This window comes from Scardinius erythrophthalmus (genome assembly GCF_964197995.2).
Source record: "Scardinius erythrophthalmus genome assembly, chromosome: 10".
In the NCBI taxonomy this organism is placed as follows: Eukaryota; Metazoa; Chordata; class Actinopteri; order Cypriniformes; family Leuciscidae; genus Scardinius; species Scardinius erythrophthalmus.
In genome coordinates this window covers 14,491,445-14,513,226 of record NC_138230.1, presented here as the reverse complement: position 1 = coordinate 14,513,226, position 21,782 = coordinate 14,491,445, and the positions used below count along the sequence as shown (strand labels likewise).

At 38.1% G+C, this 21,782-nt stretch overlaps 1 protein-coding gene across 1 annotated transcript in view; it reads right to left on the bottom strand.

Moving 5' to 3' along the window:
- Positions 1-2,116: 2,116 nt before the first annotated feature.
- Positions 2,117-21,782, bottom strand: part of ash1l (ash1 (absent, small, or homeotic)-like) — a 31,677-nt gene continuing 12,011 nt past the window's right edge. The window contains exons 5-27 of the mRNA XM_081375979.1: positions 20,248-20,971; positions 19,573-19,746; positions 19,387-19,481; positions 18,948-19,021; positions 18,547-18,592; positions 18,285-18,393; positions 17,942-18,148; positions 16,382-16,528; positions 15,180-15,288; positions 13,674-13,835; positions 13,500-13,570; positions 13,194-13,366; positions 12,921-13,073; positions 12,363-12,417; positions 10,843-10,975; positions 10,302-10,571; positions 9,850-9,936; positions 9,561-9,651; positions 8,240-8,378; positions 7,341-7,513; positions 7,038-7,204; positions 4,555-5,044; positions 2,117-3,598 (exon numbers count right to left, since the gene is read on the bottom strand). Of these exons, the coding sequence (XP_081232105.1) occupies positions 3,507-3,598; positions 4,555-5,044; positions 7,038-7,204; positions 7,341-7,513; positions 8,240-8,378; positions 9,561-9,651; positions 9,850-9,936; positions 10,302-10,571; positions 10,843-10,975; positions 12,363-12,417; positions 12,921-13,073; positions 13,194-13,366; positions 13,500-13,570; positions 13,674-13,835; positions 15,180-15,288; positions 16,382-16,528; positions 17,942-18,148; positions 18,285-18,393; positions 18,547-18,592; positions 18,948-19,021; positions 19,387-19,481; positions 19,573-19,746; positions 20,248-20,971 (3,941 nt within the window). The 3' untranslated portion in view covers positions 2,117-3,506. The remainder of the gene's footprint in view (positions 3,599-4,554; positions 5,045-7,037; positions 7,205-7,340; positions 7,514-8,239; positions 8,379-9,560; positions 9,652-9,849; positions 9,937-10,301; positions 10,572-10,842; positions 10,976-12,362; positions 12,418-12,920; positions 13,074-13,193; positions 13,367-13,499; positions 13,571-13,673; positions 13,836-15,179; positions 15,289-16,381; positions 16,529-17,941; positions 18,149-18,284; positions 18,394-18,546; positions 18,593-18,947; positions 19,022-19,386; positions 19,482-19,572; positions 19,747-20,247; positions 20,972-21,782) is intronic.

The window sequence follows — 21,782 nt, the reverse complement described above, 5'->3', positions numbered from 1 at the left end:
ATTCCGTTGCCATGCCATCCCTTGAAATACAACTGTTACTTTTGTTTTGAAGCCACCTAGTGGATGGCGGCAAACAGGACATATTCCTCATTAGAGGCTGTCGTCCGCCATATTGGCACGGTCAAAGTTGACTGCGTCTGCAATCGTACTTAGACGCATGTATGAATCAGTATAAATATTTATATTTGCAAAGACTTCAGCAGATGATTTTGCTAAACTTACACAATACAACAAGAAGGCGTCAGATAACACGACATTAAAAATGTACCATAGTTTAAAATCCTGTAATATTGAATTAATACATATAAGAACCCAAACCAACACATCAACACATGTGAAAGGTTATCCCATCTCTTCGGGAATTTAAATCTCGAGAAATCTTCTTAAAGCAACCAGATGTGTGGCATCATTGATTCTTACTTTAAGTGACGACATGCTGACCGTTCCAAGATGGCGGACGCGGAGACCTGTCTGGAGCGGTCGAATGTGGGATGGTTTAAAAACAAACGAAATAATTTAGGCTCCATCTGTTGAATTAAATAAAAAATATTTTGCGAATTGTATATCCCATGTATTAAGGAATAATTTTTTCTGGAGGTGTTATAGAAAAAGATGACCTACAGACTAAATTGAATTAATAAATGTTTTCATGTTCAGCTATGAAGCCTTTCAAAAAAAGGTACATTTTTCAAATTAATATTATTCTTCTGTCAGGACATAGTTGTAATATTTCCTAAATGCAATGTCTGTTGTAATCTTTTTAAATTACGAGTCCAAAGTTTTGATAAAATAAAGAGAAAATCAAATTACAAGGCACACATGTGTTAAGAACATTATAGTGATGATTTAAAGAATCAAGAATCAGTAACTACATCAATGTCAATATATGTGACAACATCAGTTATGTCTGGCATTAATTAAATTAGACAGCATTACAATACAAGGTATTTATTAAGTGAGTGTTTTCTTTGCAAATGTATTTGGCAGTTCAAATGATGGTACACAATGTCAATGTGCTACGCAATAGTTAAAATTCACTTTATTTGAAGATGTATCGACTGTCCATACAATTAAAATACGATTTGTCTGTATACCTGGAGTAATAATGGCTATGACCTAGTAAAGAACTGCATCACAGATTCTCTGCTAAATGTATGAGCAACAGGCAAGTATATTCACAATAATGTAGTGCTTTTTATTAAAAAACAAACAAACAAACAAAACAAATAGAATATAAAACAAAACAAAAAAAGTAAAAACCAACAGCATCTTCATGACTTTATAATTACAAACTTTGAACCAGAGTGGAAGAAGTTTCGACAAACTGTACACAACATCACAAAATGCCTGCCAGTCTGTCCATATACAATGCTTGCATCTTATTTTGTGATTGTCTAAAAAGAACTAAACAAATCACACAAAAACACACAAATACAAGAAATACAAGCATTATATTTATGACCGCTATCACAAAAAACAGAACAATCTTTTCTCATTTGAAGAACAAAAAAATTAAAAAGGAGATTAAGAACATGATATCGGGTTGACAGCTTCTTTTTCTGCCAAAATATCATTTTACATTTTTATGTTGGTTTGTTTTTTTAGTGTTCAACACTTTGCAGCAAAAAAACGAGGAACATTATATCTTTTTCTCCTCAAAAAGTAATAAAAATAATAATAATAATAATAATTAGAATAATGTTCATATTAATTATTACAGTGACGGGTGCCAGGTCTGGGGTCACTGCAGTGTCCCCTTCGACAAAGTTCACCAGACAATCCTCCCTCTCGAAATGCGCTAAATTCATGGTTTTGGGTAACAAGGTTTCAGACGGTTTGTCGTTTATGGAAATTTGTAGCGATTATTAATTATAATGTCTGCCACTTTCTCCTCCACTTCTCGTAAAGTTACATGTGACAGTTCTGTCAATACAAATCGTTTAAGAATGGTAATAATAATAACAATACTAATAATAATAATAATACATATAGGGCTGAATCCTGTACAATACAATACACAAAATCCATTATCAAGATATTGCTTTTGGAGACATTTCTCACATTTCCTGTCTGTATATATACATAGCTTGGCACTATACAACTTTTCCTTTTGTTTGTCAGTTTTCATTGTTGTTGTTTTTCCGTGTCGGTTCATCTAAGGGGTTTGAAATACTTATCTGTCGTAGCAGAAGCTTTAAGGGCAAAAAAAAAAAAAAAAAAAAATCTCATCATGATTTTATATATAAACATTCTCCATGGCAACCTGAAAGGCCATTAAAAAAATTAAAAAGAAAATTAAACGAAAATGACAATACTAAAACCTCGACCCAACCCCGTCCCACCCGCCCTACAAACCACAAAAAATATGACATCACATGATTTAATAAGTTCTTGTGAATTCATGAATTTAACTGTTTATTAACTGCTGTCAAGCCCTTAGTTGTTTCCTCTTTCGTATTTATATTATCATAATGGGCTCACACACACACACGCACACACACACACGCTCACAAACACCGTAAAGAATCTCACACACTACCATAAACAAAAAACGCTCAAGATCATGGCATTCTAAGGCGTTATATATATTTAAAGCCAGCGCGCCTCCACTGCTAGATTTTGTTTTGTTGTTTTTTTTAGCTGGTGAATTAAATACTTTTTTTTTTAAAGGGGGCGGGGCTGGCACCCACTCTAACCAATCACAATGCCCACAATAACAGAAGCGAAACATTCCAGCCCAGTCCCGAAGTCCCGAGCTCACAAATATGGATACCCCCGTCGTTCTCCATTCCTAATGTAATTGCAGTATAACAAACAAAAAACAAAAAAAGAAGTTAATATACTTATTTGTTTTGCTTTATCATACAGCATTCATCAATACTGTGTGAATGTTAGTGTGTCTTATCCGTACATCTCCGGGGAGCGAATGATGTCCGTGTTGTTAAAAGTGCAGTTAGCCAACGTTCTTTCTCAGCTCTCTCCTTTCTTTCTCTCTCTCTTCTCAGTCTACGGGCAGTGTGTGTGCGCTACACTGCACCTCCTATGTCGCTCCTATTTCGGTTTTATTTTTTGCCTCAAGTCATTGCCACTGTAGACCACAAGGTGGTGCTGGTCTCCCATTTTTTCTACTTGCAGGGCCAAATTTAGTACCATGCGCTTCCTTAACAACTTAGTCATTGGAGACGTTTGACCTGTAAAGTCGTAGTTCATCCATGACAATTGGGTTTAAATTTCAAGGCGCTTTTCTTCAGTTTCAACTTTCCTATGTGTGACACTTGCACTTTTGAAATGCATCAAGGTTGACGACTCGCAGCAAATTGCGTGTCCTCAGTGCACGAAGCTCGGGCTGGTCTCTCTTGTAGTTCCTTTAGAAAGAAACTGCAAGATATAAATATCCTCCCACCTCCATTTCCCTCTTTCTTTCAGGTGTAGTCCACCTCTGCTCCTCGGTATCCATTATTCTCTTGCTGCTCTGCAAGCGTGCTCAGCAGAGAGTGCTGTCAGCATTACTTCCTGCAAATAAATTCGCTCAGTCCAAGCGTCCGTCTGCGGAGGCGGCGACCAGAGCCTTCCTCGAGGAGATACGTCACATCTATCGCTGTAAAGGAGACATAAAGAAATTCGTTTTCATCAAACTTGCATTACATAAGTTGCAGTGTGGGGTTAAAAGAGTGGCTTATGAATACACGTTTAAAAATTGTAAAAAAATATATATATATATACATATACATATATATACAGTAAATATATATATATATACACTGTATGTATATATATATATATATATATATATTTTTTTTTTAAATGTACATAAATCTCAGTTCTTGTGAATTGTTTTTTCAATTAATGAAAACAAAATATAGTTATATTAAATATAAAAACAAAGTATTATTAGTATTATATATATATATATATGTGTGTGTGTGTGTGTGTATGTATATGTATATGTATATGTGTGTATATATATATATATATATATATATATATATATATATATATATATATATATATAAATGTTTTTTGCTTTTTTTAGGTTGAAATGATTCAGATTCAGCCATAAATGTTATGGTCAATAATGTCTTTATATATATATATATATATATATATATATATATACATATACATATACATACATACATACATACATATACACACACACATATACAATATAGTAATAATAGTTCATTATAGTTCATTCATTATTATTAATATGAATATCATTTCCAATTTAAAACTGTATTTATAAATATAAATAAAAAAAATATTGCCCATAATAACATTCATGGGTTAATCTCACAGAAAAAAAAAAAAAAATCTTGGTAAAATTTCACCCCTAAAATAAAAATGTAAAATCCTTTTCAAAGAAATCTCTCTCTCCTTTCAAAAGAAATGTAATTTATGGTACTGAATGGCACAAATGGAGTCATCAATAAAAATGCTTTTATATTATTTTACAACAATCAAAAAGAATGAACCGATTTGTGAAAGCAAGAATGGAATTAGGTTGCAAGACACTGATGTGATGTAACTAAAGCCTAATATTCTCAGTCTTACCATTCTTGCTGGGCGCCCGATGCAGCAGATCGAGCAGAATCTTGTTCAATCGCTCTCTCTGCGCTTCCCTCCTTCCCAGGATTGACGGATGAAGAGGTGAGGAGGAGAGCGAGGCTAAGCACGTGGCGTCCAACACGTCCCGCACTCCTCCTCCCCTTTCCCGAGAGCCCTCGTCCATGTCTCTCCTCTCTCCCCTCTCCTCACCCTCCTCTTCTTCCTCCACGTCTTCCTCCTCTCCACCTGTCCTCCTTTCCTGTGATGTGGATTGCTGGGGAACAGGGGTGCTGGAGTCCTCTTGAGAGGTCTCCACGTCTCCCTCCGCTCCTCTTCCTCCGCCCTCGTCCCCATCTCTCGAGTAGCCGGAAGACAGCCGGTCACATGATGCGCTGGGGGAGGGCTCTTCATCGCAGTTTGCGGCACCTTTGGGCCGCTCACTCTTCCAGGCAGAACGGCCGCCGTTCCTCTTGTAGTTATCCGGCACATAGTGAGGCTGTAGAAAGAGAGATAAATTCATGAAAATTTAATGGAAGCACCTCGCCTACTTAAACTAGTTTAGATTCAAACAGTCATGAGTGAAGTGGGGAAAATACAGATACAATGTAATCAAATTAACCGACTCCACAATGCCACTTCTGATCTAAAACAGTAAAAATATGAACAAAATAATATATTTACTATAGGGCTGTCAACATTAGTGCATGCGCTTAATTTTTTGGTCCAGTTTAACGCATTAAAATATTTAACGCAATTAACACAGCATCCGTTCATTTTTGTCCTCCTTTGGCTAGCTTTACATTATATGATCCCGCTCTTATTCATGCAAATGCTTTTAAACCATTCAAGCGCGACAAGACAAAAGAGAACACGCTGTTTGTGAATGTCCTGTCTATTTGACACACACACGACGCTCAGAATGACGCGCACAGAATACTGTTCTCTTTCGCGCTTGAATGAACAATAACACACACAATTATTCCAAAATGTCAATTTTGTCGAGTGTCCTCATAACTTAAGAGTCCTAAATGAACGTAAAGAATAGTGAGACAATGAGACGCGTGTGAGATCCGTGTCTTGTGCAGCAGCGGCTGGTTTTAAAGGGACAGCAGCCAAGCCAGATTAATAACAGAAAAAATTTGTGATTAATCGAGTACATTTTTTTTGATTGACAGTACTAATTTACTAGAATATTATACTATAATAACATTTACGGGTTAATCTCAGAAAAAAATGTCAAGCTCAAATTGCAACCTAAAATAAAAAAGATATTTTTGTAATATAATGTAACAATTATATTACATATTAAAGCTCAAAACATTATGTTTATTAATAATATAATTTCCCATGTAGAACTATAAAATATAAATTAAACAAATTATTGGCCAAAATAATATTTATGGAAGAATCTCAAAGAATTGTTCAGATCAAATTTCACCACCCTAAAAAACAATAATAATATTATTAACATTAATAATGTTACTTCCCCATCTACTGTCAAACTGTAAAAAAAAAAAAAAAAAAAAATTGATATATAGTAATTTATAGGTGAATCTCTAAAAGAAATCTACACACCAAAAAAAGAGAAACATTTTGAAATATATTAAAACAAAAAAGTAATAGATGTTAATAATATTACAAATACGTAATTATATTCTTTACATAATTTCCCATGTAAAAATATGAATAAAATAAGTTAGTGAACATAACAACATTTATCTTTAAATGCCCATATCAAATTTCACCCCACACAAACATATTAATTTAAAAAGATAATAGATATATTTTGTAATATAATGTGATATAATTATATTAATAAAATGTCTAATGTTACACATAATATTATTAATGTTGTCATGCAAAAAAATTAAAGGTGTCCCGGTCTCTCTAAACCCCTCCTTGCGAGAGCTTCCTCGGCTCTGATTGGTCAGGCGTCCCAGTCTATTGTGATTGGTCTACTGCTTACAGCACGTATCAGAAACGAAACTTCAATTACAATATCTGACCTTCAGCTCCGGAAGCTTCCTCTGCGCTTGATACACAGTGATATGAACAGTTATGCTGGCGTCGGTTTTACCGTATCAATTCCAGTGCTAGTCCTCATCCTTTGGAAGTGGATTCACAGCACAGAAAACCGCGTCTTCTCGACATGTCGACAACACGACATGTTGCGGGTCAAAGTAACTAAAACCATAGGCTGGCATTATGCAAATTTGTTACAAACCTTCGTAGATATGTTACGAAAGTGAGACTGAAATTCCTGACTAATCGTTTCGAAGTTCAGAATCGATTCTTTCTTTTAGAAGACAATAACTTTATTTGTCATGCACTTTGACTTTTAAAACTTTGCAGACCTTATACATTAACAAACAGATATTTTACACGCTGCATGAAAGGTAACATTCGAAAAAGTATAATGGTCTTTAATGGTCCTAAAACATCCCGTCTTTATTTTTTTCTTAGACATTTCTTCCCTCTCCACTACTCACAGAGAAGTCTCTCTTCGGCGCCAATCTTTTGGGGAAGTGGTTGAAAGCGTAGGGCTTGGTGCACACCGGGTAGCGGTTGCGGTGGATCTTGTAGAACAGGTGTGCCGATTTATCCAGCCGGTAGTCGCAAATGTAAACGTCCTGTTCCTTTACCCCTTTCGGACGACCTGAATCCATTAGCAAGAGAAGCGGTCATTAGCATGCAAAGAGTGTGGTGTTTTCAGCATGGAACATCTGGTTCAGTACATTTCTTGGATCTTACAGTTGATTTATTTCAAACGGTTGTATGTGTGAACATCTCACCCTTGCAGTAAGTATACAGGTCCAAAACACAGCACATCCCCACCACTGCCTCCAGTGGTATGATCTCATAGAGAGGCACTCGGAACAACTCGTTATGATAGAAGCGGCGGGAAGGAGAGTGGTGCGTTTCATGGGGGCGGAAATAGTGATGACCAAAGGCAAACCTTTCACCTCTGCAGAAAGAGAAAGAGAGTCCAGATCACATTTAAAGATATAGTTCCCCAAAAAATGAAAATCCCGTAAGACTTTGGTTCGTCTTCGGAACACAAATGAAGATCTTTTTGATGAAATCTGAGAGCTTTCTGTCCTTCTATTGACAGCTACGCAACTACCAATTTGATGCTTCGAAAGTTCATAAAGAGATTGTAAAACTAATCCATATGAATTGAGCGGTTTAGTCCAAATTTTCTGAAGAGACTCGATTTCTTTATATGATGAACAGATTGAATTTAGGCTTTTATTCACATATAAACATTTATCAACTCACACATCAGTTGTGGTAAACGGAAGCTCAAGCATGTTCGCTTGACGTGCGAGAACCAATGAGGTTCATTCTCATATTACACAGCACGTTTGAGCTTCCGCAAGAACCAATGAGGTTCATTCTCACGTTTGTTACATAAATCAATGTTTATATGTGAATACAAGCCAATCAGATCATCAGATAAAGCGATCAAGTCTCTTCAGAAAATTTGGACTAAACCTCTCAATTCATATGGATTCGTTTTACGTTCTCTTTCTGAACTTTTTGAAGCGTCAAAGTGGTAGTTGCATAGATGGTTAATGGAGAGAGAAATCTCTCAGATTTAATTTTTAAAATAACTTCATTTGTGTTTTAGGTGTCCAAATAAAGAACTGAATCTGAAAGTTTTCAATAGTGGGAGAGTGGGAAATCTCACTTTTCATTTTTCCAGAGTTTCTCGATACGGAAGATGTCCAGTTTGTCTCTGTTGATATGAGACAGGAGACGGTATGATTGACGCACCGGCTGGCCTTCTTGTGTGCGTCTGCTGTCCCGCATGAGGTACACACAGTCACCTACGACAGCCACACGCAAACATAAACACATATATTGTATGCTTACAAATATAAAATTTAAACAGAACATCATTTCAACACATCTGAACAAAAATACCGTGTTTTTGAAATAAAGTCTCTTATGCTTACCAAGGCTGCATTTATTTAATCAAAAATATTAGAAATATTTTGAAATATTATTACAATTTAAAAGAACTGTTCTCTATTTGAATATATTTCAAAATGTAATTTATTCCTGAGATGGCAAAGCTGAACTTTCAGCAGTTCAGTTCCAAGTTCCACGTGGAAACCCTGATACATTTTTTCAGGATTCTCCGATGAATAGAAAGTTCAAAATGAACAGCATTTATTTAAAGGGGGGGTACAATGGTGTTTCATGTATTCAGAGTTGTTTACAGTGTTAAAGAGATGGATTCTCATGCTTAACATGGCCAAAGTTTTTTAAAAATATTTTGGACGAATAACGGAGAATTTCTGTGCCGAAAATCTTACTTCCGGGTTGGTTTCGGCTGTTTCGGCTGTTTTTTTTTTTTACCGTGGATCTAATGACGTAGACCAGAGTGGAACTCCTTATATGAGCATTTCTCCTGGAAAAGCGTGACCGCGCACCTCAACGCACTTCAACAGGAAATCATCGGCAGCGCTGCATAGTGTCTCCAAAGTGTTTTTGGTGAGGGAAAGCTTACCAAAGAACCCAGCGTTAGGAACAGTGGATGCAGAAACGAGTTGTGTAGACTGTTTGTTCCCTGCATTTCGACAATGAATGTTTTATAAACAAAGCCCAGATCGACGGATTCTCTCTATGGCTCTGGCTTCGCCCACACGGCCCGCCTCCAGAAGCTCGTTTTTTTCCGGAAAGACTCGGTACAGCCTATTTTCTCTTATAAATATAATAAAACTAAAAGACTTTTTGGAGATATGAAGGATGCAATACTACTCTATAGGTACTCAAGATTAACAGGAGATTGAGTGAAAATGAGCATTTCACCCCCCCTTTAAAATAGAAATATTTTGCAACATTATAAATGTCTTTACTGTCACTTTCGATCAATTTAATGTGTCCTCGCTGAATGAAAGTATTAATTTCTTTCTTTATTTTAAGAATATTGTTCAAACTTTTGAACGGTAGCATGGATTTCATTTCACAAACACACACACACACACACACACACATGCACATACCCTGATGCAATAGTAAGTCATCACGCAGCAGGCATATATAATAGATGGATCCTGATTGGGCATAGCTGGGTTGGGGCACCATTGGGACTTCCTGTTGCAGCAATGAAAGGAAATGCATTAAAAGACTAAATAAAAACTCTTTCAAAAGTTCACAACTTCCTGAATGACAGAAGAGATCTTAATCTTAAAGTGACCTTTAAAATGCTGTGATAAGAGAGCATATGGCTGTTCTAAACACAGTCAGAGAGGAAGAATGAATTAAGGTTACACAGACTGAAAGGTCACATACCCTGTCCACTGGACGAGGGTCACACAGCTCACAGAGATAATGCTCCACTTCTGCCTCCAAACGCATGCAGTCACAGTGCTGCCACACCTGACAGACAGAAACACAGAACATATATATTACGGACGGTTTAAAATCCATACACAACACATTACATGAACAATATGAATAATGATAGAATAATGAATAGTTAAATAGCTTACAGTTGTTATTGTTAACTAAAACTATTTTTTGGTAATACAATAAAATAAAAAAGAGATAAAAAATGTTAATGTTTCCAAACTTTTGACATGTACTGTACTTATAAGTTTTTCTAAACTGTCACTTTTGATCAATTTAATGCATCCTTGATGAGTAACCCATATCAATCATGTGGCACAAATGACGTGGGATGAGTTGCACACTAAATTTTAAAACTTATGTTTAGGGGTTTGTTGAAAAATATGAGCACATACCATGCACTTCTCACACTGGATCATGAGCCCTTCGTCCTTGTACATGCCACAGATGCAGCGGATGACATCATCGTCTTTGTCGTGGCTGCCCCCTCCGTCATGGTGATTGTGGGCGTGGTCTCTCTCCAGCGAATCAGAGCTGTCGGCCTCACTGGCCGTCTCGCCCACAATCTCATCAATCTGGACAGCGGCCTCATGACGCGCGCCATAGTACGCCTTCCGCAGCCGGCACACGTCACGACCCAGGGCAGACTTCCGCCCATAATATTTCTGTTGAGAAGAAGATTAAGGAAAGTGCTGCAGAATAAGCCAGAGAAGATTCTTTCAAGAGTTTTCTACAACTTTTTGTAACCATAAGAGGACAAAATTACTGAGTGCATCTTACAACTCTTTTGTCCAAATAACTTATTTATTCATTATACTTGAGTACTTATTCATTATCTGATTATCATTCATTATAATGATATCATAATGATTTACATTATAGACTTACAGCAATCATATTTGTGAGTAAGAAAAGAGCCTGAGAAGTGTAACTAACCTCAGCATTGCGAAACACTTTGAGCATGTCCGCATCAAATGCCTCGACGGTTTTGTAGTGTCCAGTGAGGATCTGCTTCTCTATGGTACTGAGATCTAGTGGATCGGTGACCTTCTCATAGTACTGTATGTTTCTGTAGACGCACATGAACACAGTACAAAAAGTATTGCCATGAAGAATGACGACATTATAGTGACTGTAAGACTGTTCTCACTGCAGTTATTAATCATCAGACTTTCATAAGACCATATCTGCAGGTCTCTGACAACTAAGGCAATGTTCAGACTGTCAGTCCAAATACTTTTTTGTGTATTAAAATACTAAAATAAAAAATATCACATGAAATCTGAGTTTTACAAATCCGAGTTTAGAAATGCGAAACCCAATTCAAATCGCATTTCTGTAAATCTGTTTCAGTCTGATGCTCTTATCGGATTTCGCATGTTTACGTGAAACGCAAACATGTCAGACGTTGTTATAGGAAACATGCTGAAAGTCGCTGCAGAAACAAGGTTGTGTTGAAGAAAAGTGCCGGTCGAGTAGAAAGTTGCAATATAACAGAGACATGTTTTGAGACCGACGGAGACGATATAAAGCTGCACATACCAGCCTCCTACAATTCTGCCGATGCCTCATAAGACAGTAGCCCAGCACGGCGGTTACATATTGTAAATAAGACAACATTTGTATTGCAAACCCTTCCACGTTGCTGTTGTTGTTTTTGGTGTATCCCGATCAATGCAATATAATTGCCATTGAAACCAATGCAGATATTCAGGAAAAAAGAAAGAGCGCCACGGGACAAACAAATCGGATCTGAACAGTTGCGATACACTGTGTGGACAGTCAATAATTTAGATCAGATTCCAGTCGGACGCACAAATAATTGGATTTGGACTGACAGTGTGAACATAGCCTAAAAGCCCTGATATACTCATGAAGTTCTTTTTGTTCTTGGCTTAGGGGTAAAAAGAAGTTTGAAATGCGCAAGCTGTCGTATACTGTTAGCGAACATCCCGACGCCACCCACACTACTGAGAGCGGTGTTTAGATGAATATGTAAATATGTGCTGCTCGCTTTACTTTCAACAAAAAAATAAACACGCATTATAGCAGTGAGAAAATGTCTACTATGAAGCAGCTCTCCAGTGTGTACATGTTTTTACTAGTGACATCTGACCACGACAAACTGAACAGAAAAAATTAACTGGAGAAAAATTCCTCCTCAAAGAAGCCAGAGCCTCAGAGCACACCTACCTATTACATCATCGCCACAGACCAATGGGAGTATGAAGGTGTTTACCAGCTGGAAAGTTCGCTTTGGCTAGCTGTTTCAAACTCCAAAAACGAACTCCAAACTAACTTAGTTTTGGCCTGATTATGTTTCGAAAAGACGTCACACCAGTTCGTTCGTCGAGTTCGCCTGAAGTATATCAGGGCCATAAGCCTCTGCAGACCCTTTAACTGCGCTAAATGACTTAAAAGTCCATATTTATATTGAAACATAATATTGTTCTCACCTCTTCCTTGAAGGCAGGTTAAGCAGCGGAGCAGCAAGAGTCTGACCAGATGAATCTTCAAAGTACAAGAAAGCAATTGATATTGTCAGTGTGTAGTAGGTCATAAGCAGTGTGTAAGTGCAAACAAGTCTCATGACACTGAAGCAATAAAACAAAAATGCACTAAGATTAAATTGAAATTAGATTCAACATTCTAGATGAAATCAAAAGTAAAGCCTTTTGCAGAATTGCATACCTCACTAATTGAATTTTGCATAACTAAATCATTTAAAATGATATTTCCATCAGAACAAATAACTAACGAGTGTCAGCGTTTAGTAATAAGTTCACAACTGATTACAGTCCAGTCCACCAAACTGAGAAACTACAGATGTGAAATGCATGTCAAACTCAGTGTAACTCCATTATGCCACGATTACGACTTTGGTTCTTGCTTTGCATAATGAAAATGTTTATGCAGCAATTAAAGCGACTGCCAACAATAAGATCAATAGCATAAACTGCAGGGTTTTATGGGTTTATGTGTGATGGTGTGTCTGAATGAATTAGTGTGTTTACCCTTGTAGCTTGTGATCATGTCACAGATCTCTTTGAAGATGTGTGCCAGGCGTGCAGTGCGTGTCACTTCCGTGTTCTCCTCGGCTGCCGCAAGCCTGCGTGTGCGAACAGAGCGTGACGTCTGCAGCGCTGAGAACTGAGTCAGAAATACATCTGGAAAAAAGAAACAAACCATGCTAATCATGATTTACTAACTGTCTGAATAATCAAAGCAGTAAATGACAAACTTGCATGCATAATATTAGACAGCTGACATGAATATTATTCACACACCTGACTTGATGTTGCCGTCATCGCGGATGACTCCTCCCCAGCGTGTGTAAAGAGACAGGCTGCTGTTCTCCCTCTCTCGCTCTCTCTCTCCCTCTCGCTTCAGAAGTTCCTGTTTCTCCCGCATCTTCTCCCAATTCCGCAGCAGGAACACTCGATGTTTCAGCACAAAGTTCCTGAATTAAACAAGAAATCAGTGGAGGATGTCTGGGCCTTTACTATGAGAGATTAGACATTTATAACATAGGTCATTTGCAAGTTGAAGTACAAAATTACTGAAATAAAATAAAGATAAATAGAAGATCCTACCTCTCTCTGTTTGACATGGGCTTCATTAAAAGGTGTTGGTAAAACTTGCTGCTGTCACTGGACTCTTCCTCCTTAGGTCAAACAGAAGAAAAGAGTTTTGCCTTAGGACTATGCTGTACTAGTAGCTATTGTAGCCAAAGGAACTCCATCATTATTTAATTAACTGTCTCATACCCGCTTCTTCAGTGAGTGTTTGGACTTGCGTTTCTCTTTCAGTCTCCCAAGCCTTCGGGCTCCGCCCCCTGATCCGCCCCCTTTCCCAGGCAGCCCATTGATTCGCTGGCTCTTCCCGCCAATGATGCCACGGCAACCCTCTGAGCCACACTTGCAGGCTTGCTGCATAGCAACAAGAGCAAAGAAACATTATCATTTGGCAAGCAAGAAAAAAATGTGGTCACAAATCACAAATACACATATCAAAATAAACATATCAAAAATGAGAGATTTAAATAAAGAAAGAAAAGTACGATTCCGCTAAAAAGTAAATAAATGTAAACTGTCTGAAGTGACATGTCCACAACACTGTTTTTCAATGAATACAAATAATAGAAGCTTATGAAAAATTTAATGCAACTACTTAAATAATTAATATATAAATTAACACATTATAAAAGTATTTTTTATACATTAATTATGCCTTGTAATGCCAATTGTAATGCCAAATGCATGTAATGCACTTTGACTTTGGTAACAATTATATATGAAAACAGAGAATGCATTATAACATACAATATGAATACCTTCGCAATGCATTACATTTAAAGGCTTTAAGTAAAGTGTTTACAAAATAAAAATATTATATATAATCAGGGCTTGACATTAACACCCGGCCACCCGCCAAATGCGGGAGGATTTCAGTGTCGTGTAACGCAGTCACTCCTACTGGCCACTTTGGCGGGTTGAATTTTATATATAATATATACATTTTTCAATTGTAGTCTTTTAAAAAGGCATCTGAAATAATAAACTAAGTGCAATGTAGTGTTGTCAAAAACACAGATTTTTTGATACCTATCAATACTGAAATAACTGAAACGCTTCCAATACTCATTTTCCACAGAATAGATTGACGACATCACCTGCGCTTTCTCGCTCTCTCATCTCTCCGACAGCGAATTGACACACAGACCTGCCTACAGGACTTGTATTTCGCTGTGGGATTGGGCTTATTGCCGTTCTTGGAGAGTATTCACGTAAACAAATTTATGTTTTAAGTGAACGTAAACGCAACAATTGAGAAAGAAAACGTAATGTGTAACAGTATAATGGATCTGTGTGTCAGGTCTTAAAGTGACACTAGGCCTAATATACCTGCTGCCAAATTATGAGATAATATTACACATATCTTTATGGCAGTTTTTCCCCATGGTATCGATGTCAAAATTGTGGCCAGTGAAAATGCTGAGAGGCTAGTAACTCTGGAAAACCTCTAACTACAGTGGCTGGTAAGCAAAAAAGTTAAATGTCAAGCCCTGTATATAATGTATTATATATAATGTTGTTATTTGGAGTCCCAACCCTTCTAGATTCTGTGGCTGGAAGAATCAGGTGTGACTATGATAATTGAGAGTACAAGCATCCGCAACAAAACACAGCTGCGTGTTCATGTGTATGTACATGCTTCAGACAGGCATGTTCCTGACATGCGGGACACGGGTGACTGCAACTCTTTTAACATACCTGTTCTTCCATGTTGAAGGAGTGGAAGTTGTAGTCATATGTCAGTTCTATTCCGCTGTTGATGTCTTTCAGAGCAAACAGACCAATACGGTACACTCCATTCACCGACCTGAGAGAAAGAGACAGATTCATGATTTAAACTCAACATTCAACCTCAGTCAGGATTCTACAGCAATTGCAAAACAAATTGTTACAGCTCTAATAATCTGATCAGACAAGCAAAGTTCAACTTTTTATGAGACTTTCTTCTGAGGTTAATACAAATATTTGTAAATATCCTTTACAATTCAAAAATTTGGGGTGAGCCAGTTTAAAAAAAAAAAAAAAAAAATTAAAGTCTCATATGCTCATCAAGGCAGCATTTATTTGATTATAAATACAGTCAAAACTGTAATAGTGTGGAATATTATTAAATATATTGTAGCTACCACTGACTCTGAGTGTCGATCTTTTAAATGAAATGAACTCAAGCCATCAGCATGTCAAGCAACATCAAGCATTGTGGACTTGATATTGAAAAATTAGGCTGAGTTGTACAATATGCAATAAGGTAGAATGAGGCCATTTTGGCACAGATGTGTGTGTGTGTGCACTCTAACAGCTAAATACTGGGCAGCACAGCTGTGTCCCCCACCCTAAAACACAAGCTTCAGATAATCGCTCTTGTGTGAAAAGATGGATGATCTGCCACCATTCAGCCTACAAGCACAGTTTTTAATGTGTGTATGTGTGCGTGAAAGAGAAAGAGAAAGAGAAAAAAACTTAGACAGAGCAAGAGATGGAAGAGATAACATTTTTCTGTAGACTGTGTGTGTACACAAAAACCCGACGTGTCTGTAATTGTGTTACGGTACCAAGCAGATGTTGGCTACTGACCTGGATCTTGAGTTCACGATCCTGTTGCTAATATATAATCTTTATTTTTTCTAATTACACTAATTTATTATGAAGCGAGTTTCAACACCTTGAGGAAAAGAGAAAAATGTGACCTTCCTCTTAAATTTTTCAACATGACCATGGCTTGTTCATAATACAGCAATTTCTAGAGGATAAAGTCATTGCTTACTCAGTACTCGTGGTTGTCCACGTCCCCACTGACTCACCGTTAAAAATGACCTTTCTGTTTATGAATTCATCAGAAGCTGATGGGATTTTATTGCCATACTTCAACAGTGACTCATCAACGGTCTCGTTTCACTCACCATTTCTGCATCTCACAGTTGGGCTCGCAGCTGTGGTTGACAAAGCGAGCCTCGTTGCCCATGCGGTAGCTGTCGATGACCATGCCGCTGTCCAGGTTCAGACAGTAGTTGCCGCTGTGGGAGAAGTACTGCTCCATCATGCGACTCCTAAACATAAAAGAAAATAAATAAAAATAAAAATAAATAATATAATTAAATAAAATAATATTGTGTTTATTTTATATTTATATTAATTAGTTATAAAAATAATGTATTATAAAAAATATAAATTAATGAATGTAAAAACCTGTTTTATAATTAATTTATATTTAAAATTCAATCAGTAAGAGCAAAGTGTGCACATCAATAGTACAGATGTACATAAATGGCTCATCTGTGACCAGGACAGCAAGTCTTTATGGTGTATCGAGAGGTATGGTATTCAGGGTAATGTCGGCATACCACCACGTAGGATGAACCACATCTAACAGGAGTAAAGGCTCGTTCACATCAAGGACGATAACCATAAAGATAACGATAAAGATATAATTCTAAAAATCGTTCTCCATATTAAAGAATAACAGAGTTCACACCACAACTATAACGATAAAGATATGAGGAACGATATCGTTGGGATCACTTTCAGAACGATTTTGTTCCAGCTGTCAAACGATAAAACACTGACAGCCAATCAGAATCCATTCTAGCAGGTCATCCATTTTCGCTACTTTGAAAACGCAGCGCGGGCGCGCGCGTGCTTAGAATAAAAAGACCGTTAACGGTCGTTGGTGTGGACGCATATATAGTTATCTTTATCGTTATCTTTATAGTTATCGTGCTTGGTGTGAACGGGCCTTAACTGTCGATGCAAGAGGAAGCGTCTGAAAGGAATGTCCAGGTACTAACTTGGACTGTATCCAAAAACAAAACCACAGATGCCCAACACTCTACAGAATTAAATCTCCTGTTTCCACCAAAACTGTTTGTCGGGAGCTCCACAGGGTCAATATTCATGGTCGGGCTGCTATAGCCAAATCTTTGGTCACTTGTGCCAATGCCAAATGTTGGTTTCATTGGTGCCAACAGTGTAAATCTTGGGCTCTGGACAATGTGAAACATGTATTGTTCTCTAATGAGTCCACCTTCACTGTCTTTCCCACATACGTGGGAGTTACGGTGTGGAGAAGCCCCAAAGAGGCTTAACATCCGGACTGTTGAAGCCCAGAGTGAAGCATGGAGTGGATCAGTGATGGTTTGGGCTGCAACATCATGGCATTCCCTAATGTGTTCCATGGGCACTTTGAGAAGGACTACCAAACAATTCAGGAGGACCATGTGCCGTGAGGGTGTCGTGTATCAGCATGATAATGCACCAATACACACAATAAAATGGCTCAAAATCCCTCTGGCCACTGAGCAGGACTTGTATCTGTCATTCCCAAGACAAATTGATGCTGTATTGGCTACAAAAGGAAATTATTGTGGTCTAAATATAGGTTGGACAATGCCAAATTGTAGCATGTTCAAACTAGTTAAGGTCTGTGTCTCATTTTTGTTGTTTACAGCCAAAATGCGGCTAACCTGAACTCATGTTCGCTGACCACCTCTCCCAAGTACTCAATGATGAATTGGCCGGATCGTAGGGGCTGCTTGGTGCGGATCCCCCAGCCCTTCCCCTCAGCTCGGAAACGCTCAAGGCACTGCACCCACTCATGCTTCTGGATATGCTGGTTATCACACTGATCACCACTCGGACATGTACTTGGAGAACACTCAGCAAAGATCATCCTGAGACAGAGAGAGAGAGAGATGAGAAACCAATGGGATCCACATTATGAACTACAACTGTACTAATGAGTGCGCATAAAAGATTATGTAAGCCTCTTAAGACTGGTCCAAAAATGAAGTATTTAATTGCCGTTACCTGTTTAGACAGTCGTCCTGACAGCCCTTCTCGCTGAGGTCTTCAGGCGCCCTGCAGTTACAAGTAGTGGCTTCATAGCCAGAAAGAGGCTTCACATCCACATAGACATCTAATTGAAAAAATATTAATGTGTTACTCTTAATCATCCGCAAGCATGCACACAAAACGCAATACAAAAATGAGAGCAGTGTTGAAAATCTGAATATTTATGGAAACAGAAGCATGTTCTGGGCAGTGATCAAAACAATAAAAATTTGCTTACTGGATCTGATCTTCTTGTAGAGAGGCACATCTGGTCTCTTGTGGAGCTACAAAGATTCATATTTTATTAGAAAGATTTTTGCAAGCATTCAGACATTTAACTGCTAAAAATCTTTTTAAATATTAAAACTTTTTTTTAGAAAATATATCCTGAATTAAATTAATTTTTATAACCCTTTTGGCAAATTTTTCATAAACCTCACTAATTATCGTTAGATTTATGCTTATATGATATATTCTCTGAAAACAAATCTTATCTTACAAGTCAATGTATCTTGTTTTAAGGATGTTTATTAGAAAACAAGAAGAAAATACTGATTAATAAAATTATTTTTGCCGCAAAAAACATAAATGACAAATGCAGCAGTCAACTCAGGGAAAGATGTGGTTTTAAGGAGCTACCTGATCATGTTTCCAAAGCCACAGGATGTCATAAGGCAGCTGGAAATCAATGCGTTTCTGTCTCAAGTATTTCCCTGGACAAACACCAAAGACAAATTGCAGTTATTAGTTCAGGCGCTTTGTCCTTTAAATTGAGGCTGCCCCACTCCAATATTGAATCAACGAATCACCTCATAACTCATAAACCATAACTAATCAGCCTGATTGCCCATGAGGCCATACATAATAAACTGGTTAGGAATGACACTGAAAGATGTATACCAATACAAGTCCACAAGCTTATTTCTTTAAATAATAGTTCTTTAAAAATGTTATGTCGAAAATCCTACTGTCGACTAAACAGCAATTAAGACACTGTGCTAAACTAAGTGATGATGCATGTCAAAATCTGTAGACTAAAAGGTTACAACTGCAAGTTAAGCATAAAGGAAAAACTCACCAACATGAATGGGAGCAGGTAGAAGGCCATACTCATGTTCACCTGGAGTGTATTCTAACTTCTCCTTCTTTAGCTGTAGCAGCTGACTGCGAGGACTGATGGGGAAATGCAGAAAGGTTACGTTTATTTATCTGGGATATGAATGTTAGATGATAAAACGGGCTTGCTGAACATGTTCACCCTTACTCATCAGTCTTGTACACGTCAGAGTAAAGCCCCGCCTTTTGAAATTTCTTTTTGGGTGGTCTAGCAACTCTCTTCTCCCGTTGAGTGGTCACTGATGGGGTTGGGGCTTGTTCCACGGTAGTAGGGCCTGTGCACTCTGGGGAGGACTGGCTATCAGGTTTTCCCTCCAGTGCACTGCAAATAAAAAACAATTATTTATAATGAGATTAAGAAAAAATCATGAAAAATGTCATCTGCATTTTTGGGGAGCTTTTTGACCATGACATGGAGCCCAAAAGTAGATTGGCCAATTTTTTATATTTCATTTTGATTTTAAACAGATTTTAAACTAAAATTCAGATATGCTCATGGCCGTTTCACTTCCGACCCGTGCTGCAAGTGGTAGACCAACAACAACAGACTGGGCCATCTGTCCGATCATAGCAGAGGAAGCTCTTGGAAAGGAGGGATTTAGCAAAACTGAAAACCTTATTGAGCCATTTCAGACACTGTGAGAAAAGAGGTGATGTGCTTATCAATATTAAAAACAGTTGTTCTACTTAATATTTTTGTGGAAACTGTGATGCATTTTTTTTCAAGATTCTTTGATGAATAGAAAGTTCAAAAGAACAGCGTACTGAAAAAAAATCGTACTGACCCCACACATTGGTGTATTTTCTATTTTGTACAGCATACCTGCGAAAACAATGCATTTCTTCCTGCGTCAACCATTCCCTCCCTCCTTCTGTTCTAACTCTCGGCATCACATCCTCCTCTCTAGCAGCTGACCGTTCTTCTTCTTCTTCTTCTTCTTCCGCCTCTCTTTCCTCCTCCGGTTCCTCTTCTTCCTCATCGCCTCCTTCTGTCTCCCAGCGTTTCCGCTTGCGTCCCTTTCTGCGCTGGCTCTGCACTACAGACTCAATGACATCAACCACGGTGTCTCCCTCCCAGAGCACACTTCCTCTGTGCCTTTCAGGTAACGGGTGGTTCTCCTGTTCAGATGCCTGTGGTGATGGTGATGGTGATGGGGGAGGCGAGGGCAGCGGATATTTACGGGGACGACCCGGACCCCGTTTTTTCACTACGTTGTTTCCTGTGCGTGCTTGTCTCTGGAGCTTCTTTGCACGGAGGATCTTGTTGACATGGTGCAGGTTGTTTTTGGGAGGGGGCCGATGGGAGTGATGCGAAGGGGGGGAGTCAAGGCCGCATGCAGGCTGGGAGGAGCATGTGGAGGGACTAGCCTGGCGACTGGTGGGCCGGAGAGCTGCGGCACTTCCAGGCTGGTCAAGAGTGCAATGAGAAAGGCAAGAGGAAGAGTGCGAGAGGGATAGAGGAGGGTGGTGGTGCCGATGATGGGGACCCTCAGAGACCTCAGGAACACTGGACTGACCACCTCGGTTCTGCATGCCAGACACATTCCCTATGAGATTAAACCAAAAGGAGAGTTGCGTGGCTGAATTTTTTCACCAAACAATTAAACAAGAACTGAACAAGTCACAGAACTCAATCTATCATCCAAGGTCCCACAGCATGTATGTCAAGTAATCAAGCCGTAAAAATGACTAAATGCAAATCCCTATTTCATAGTCAACAAAGACAATTATAATGAAAACAAAGGATAAAATAAAACACATTTAAATTACATTTAAATAAAAAAAGCACACACACACATATACCAAATTACTGTTACTGGCTGGCTAATTTTGTATCCTTTGAACGCTGAGCAACATTCAACACAGAAAACAGCATCCAGCCACTGACTAAGCTAAACTCCGAAATTCGTGATTATTAGATTATTATTTTTATTTAGAACAAGTTTATTAACAGGCAAATAACAGAATGGGCACTTGATAATCTTTTCTACACCATCTGTAATCCAATTTATCTGCTCATCTCCCAGTGGCCAAATTCTGATGTAGAAGAAAAGAATCATCTCACAGATTCAGCAAAAAAAGCAGCATCATCTATTCATGTGTGCAGGGCCTCATTAACTGTGTTTCCTCTATCCTCCATTATCCCTTTAATTAACTTAATCTCAGTCTAACTCACTTTCAACACAGTCTAGTCTATTATGTTCTATTCATCTTATCGTTCCATCAGTCAATGTTTTTTGCCCACAATTCCTGTGTGAGACGAGTTACAAGTCAGCTAATACTTATAGTTAGCTCTTTGCTCAAATCACATATTAATGACTGCCATAGCAAGCACCACTAACTATATATGGGCACCAA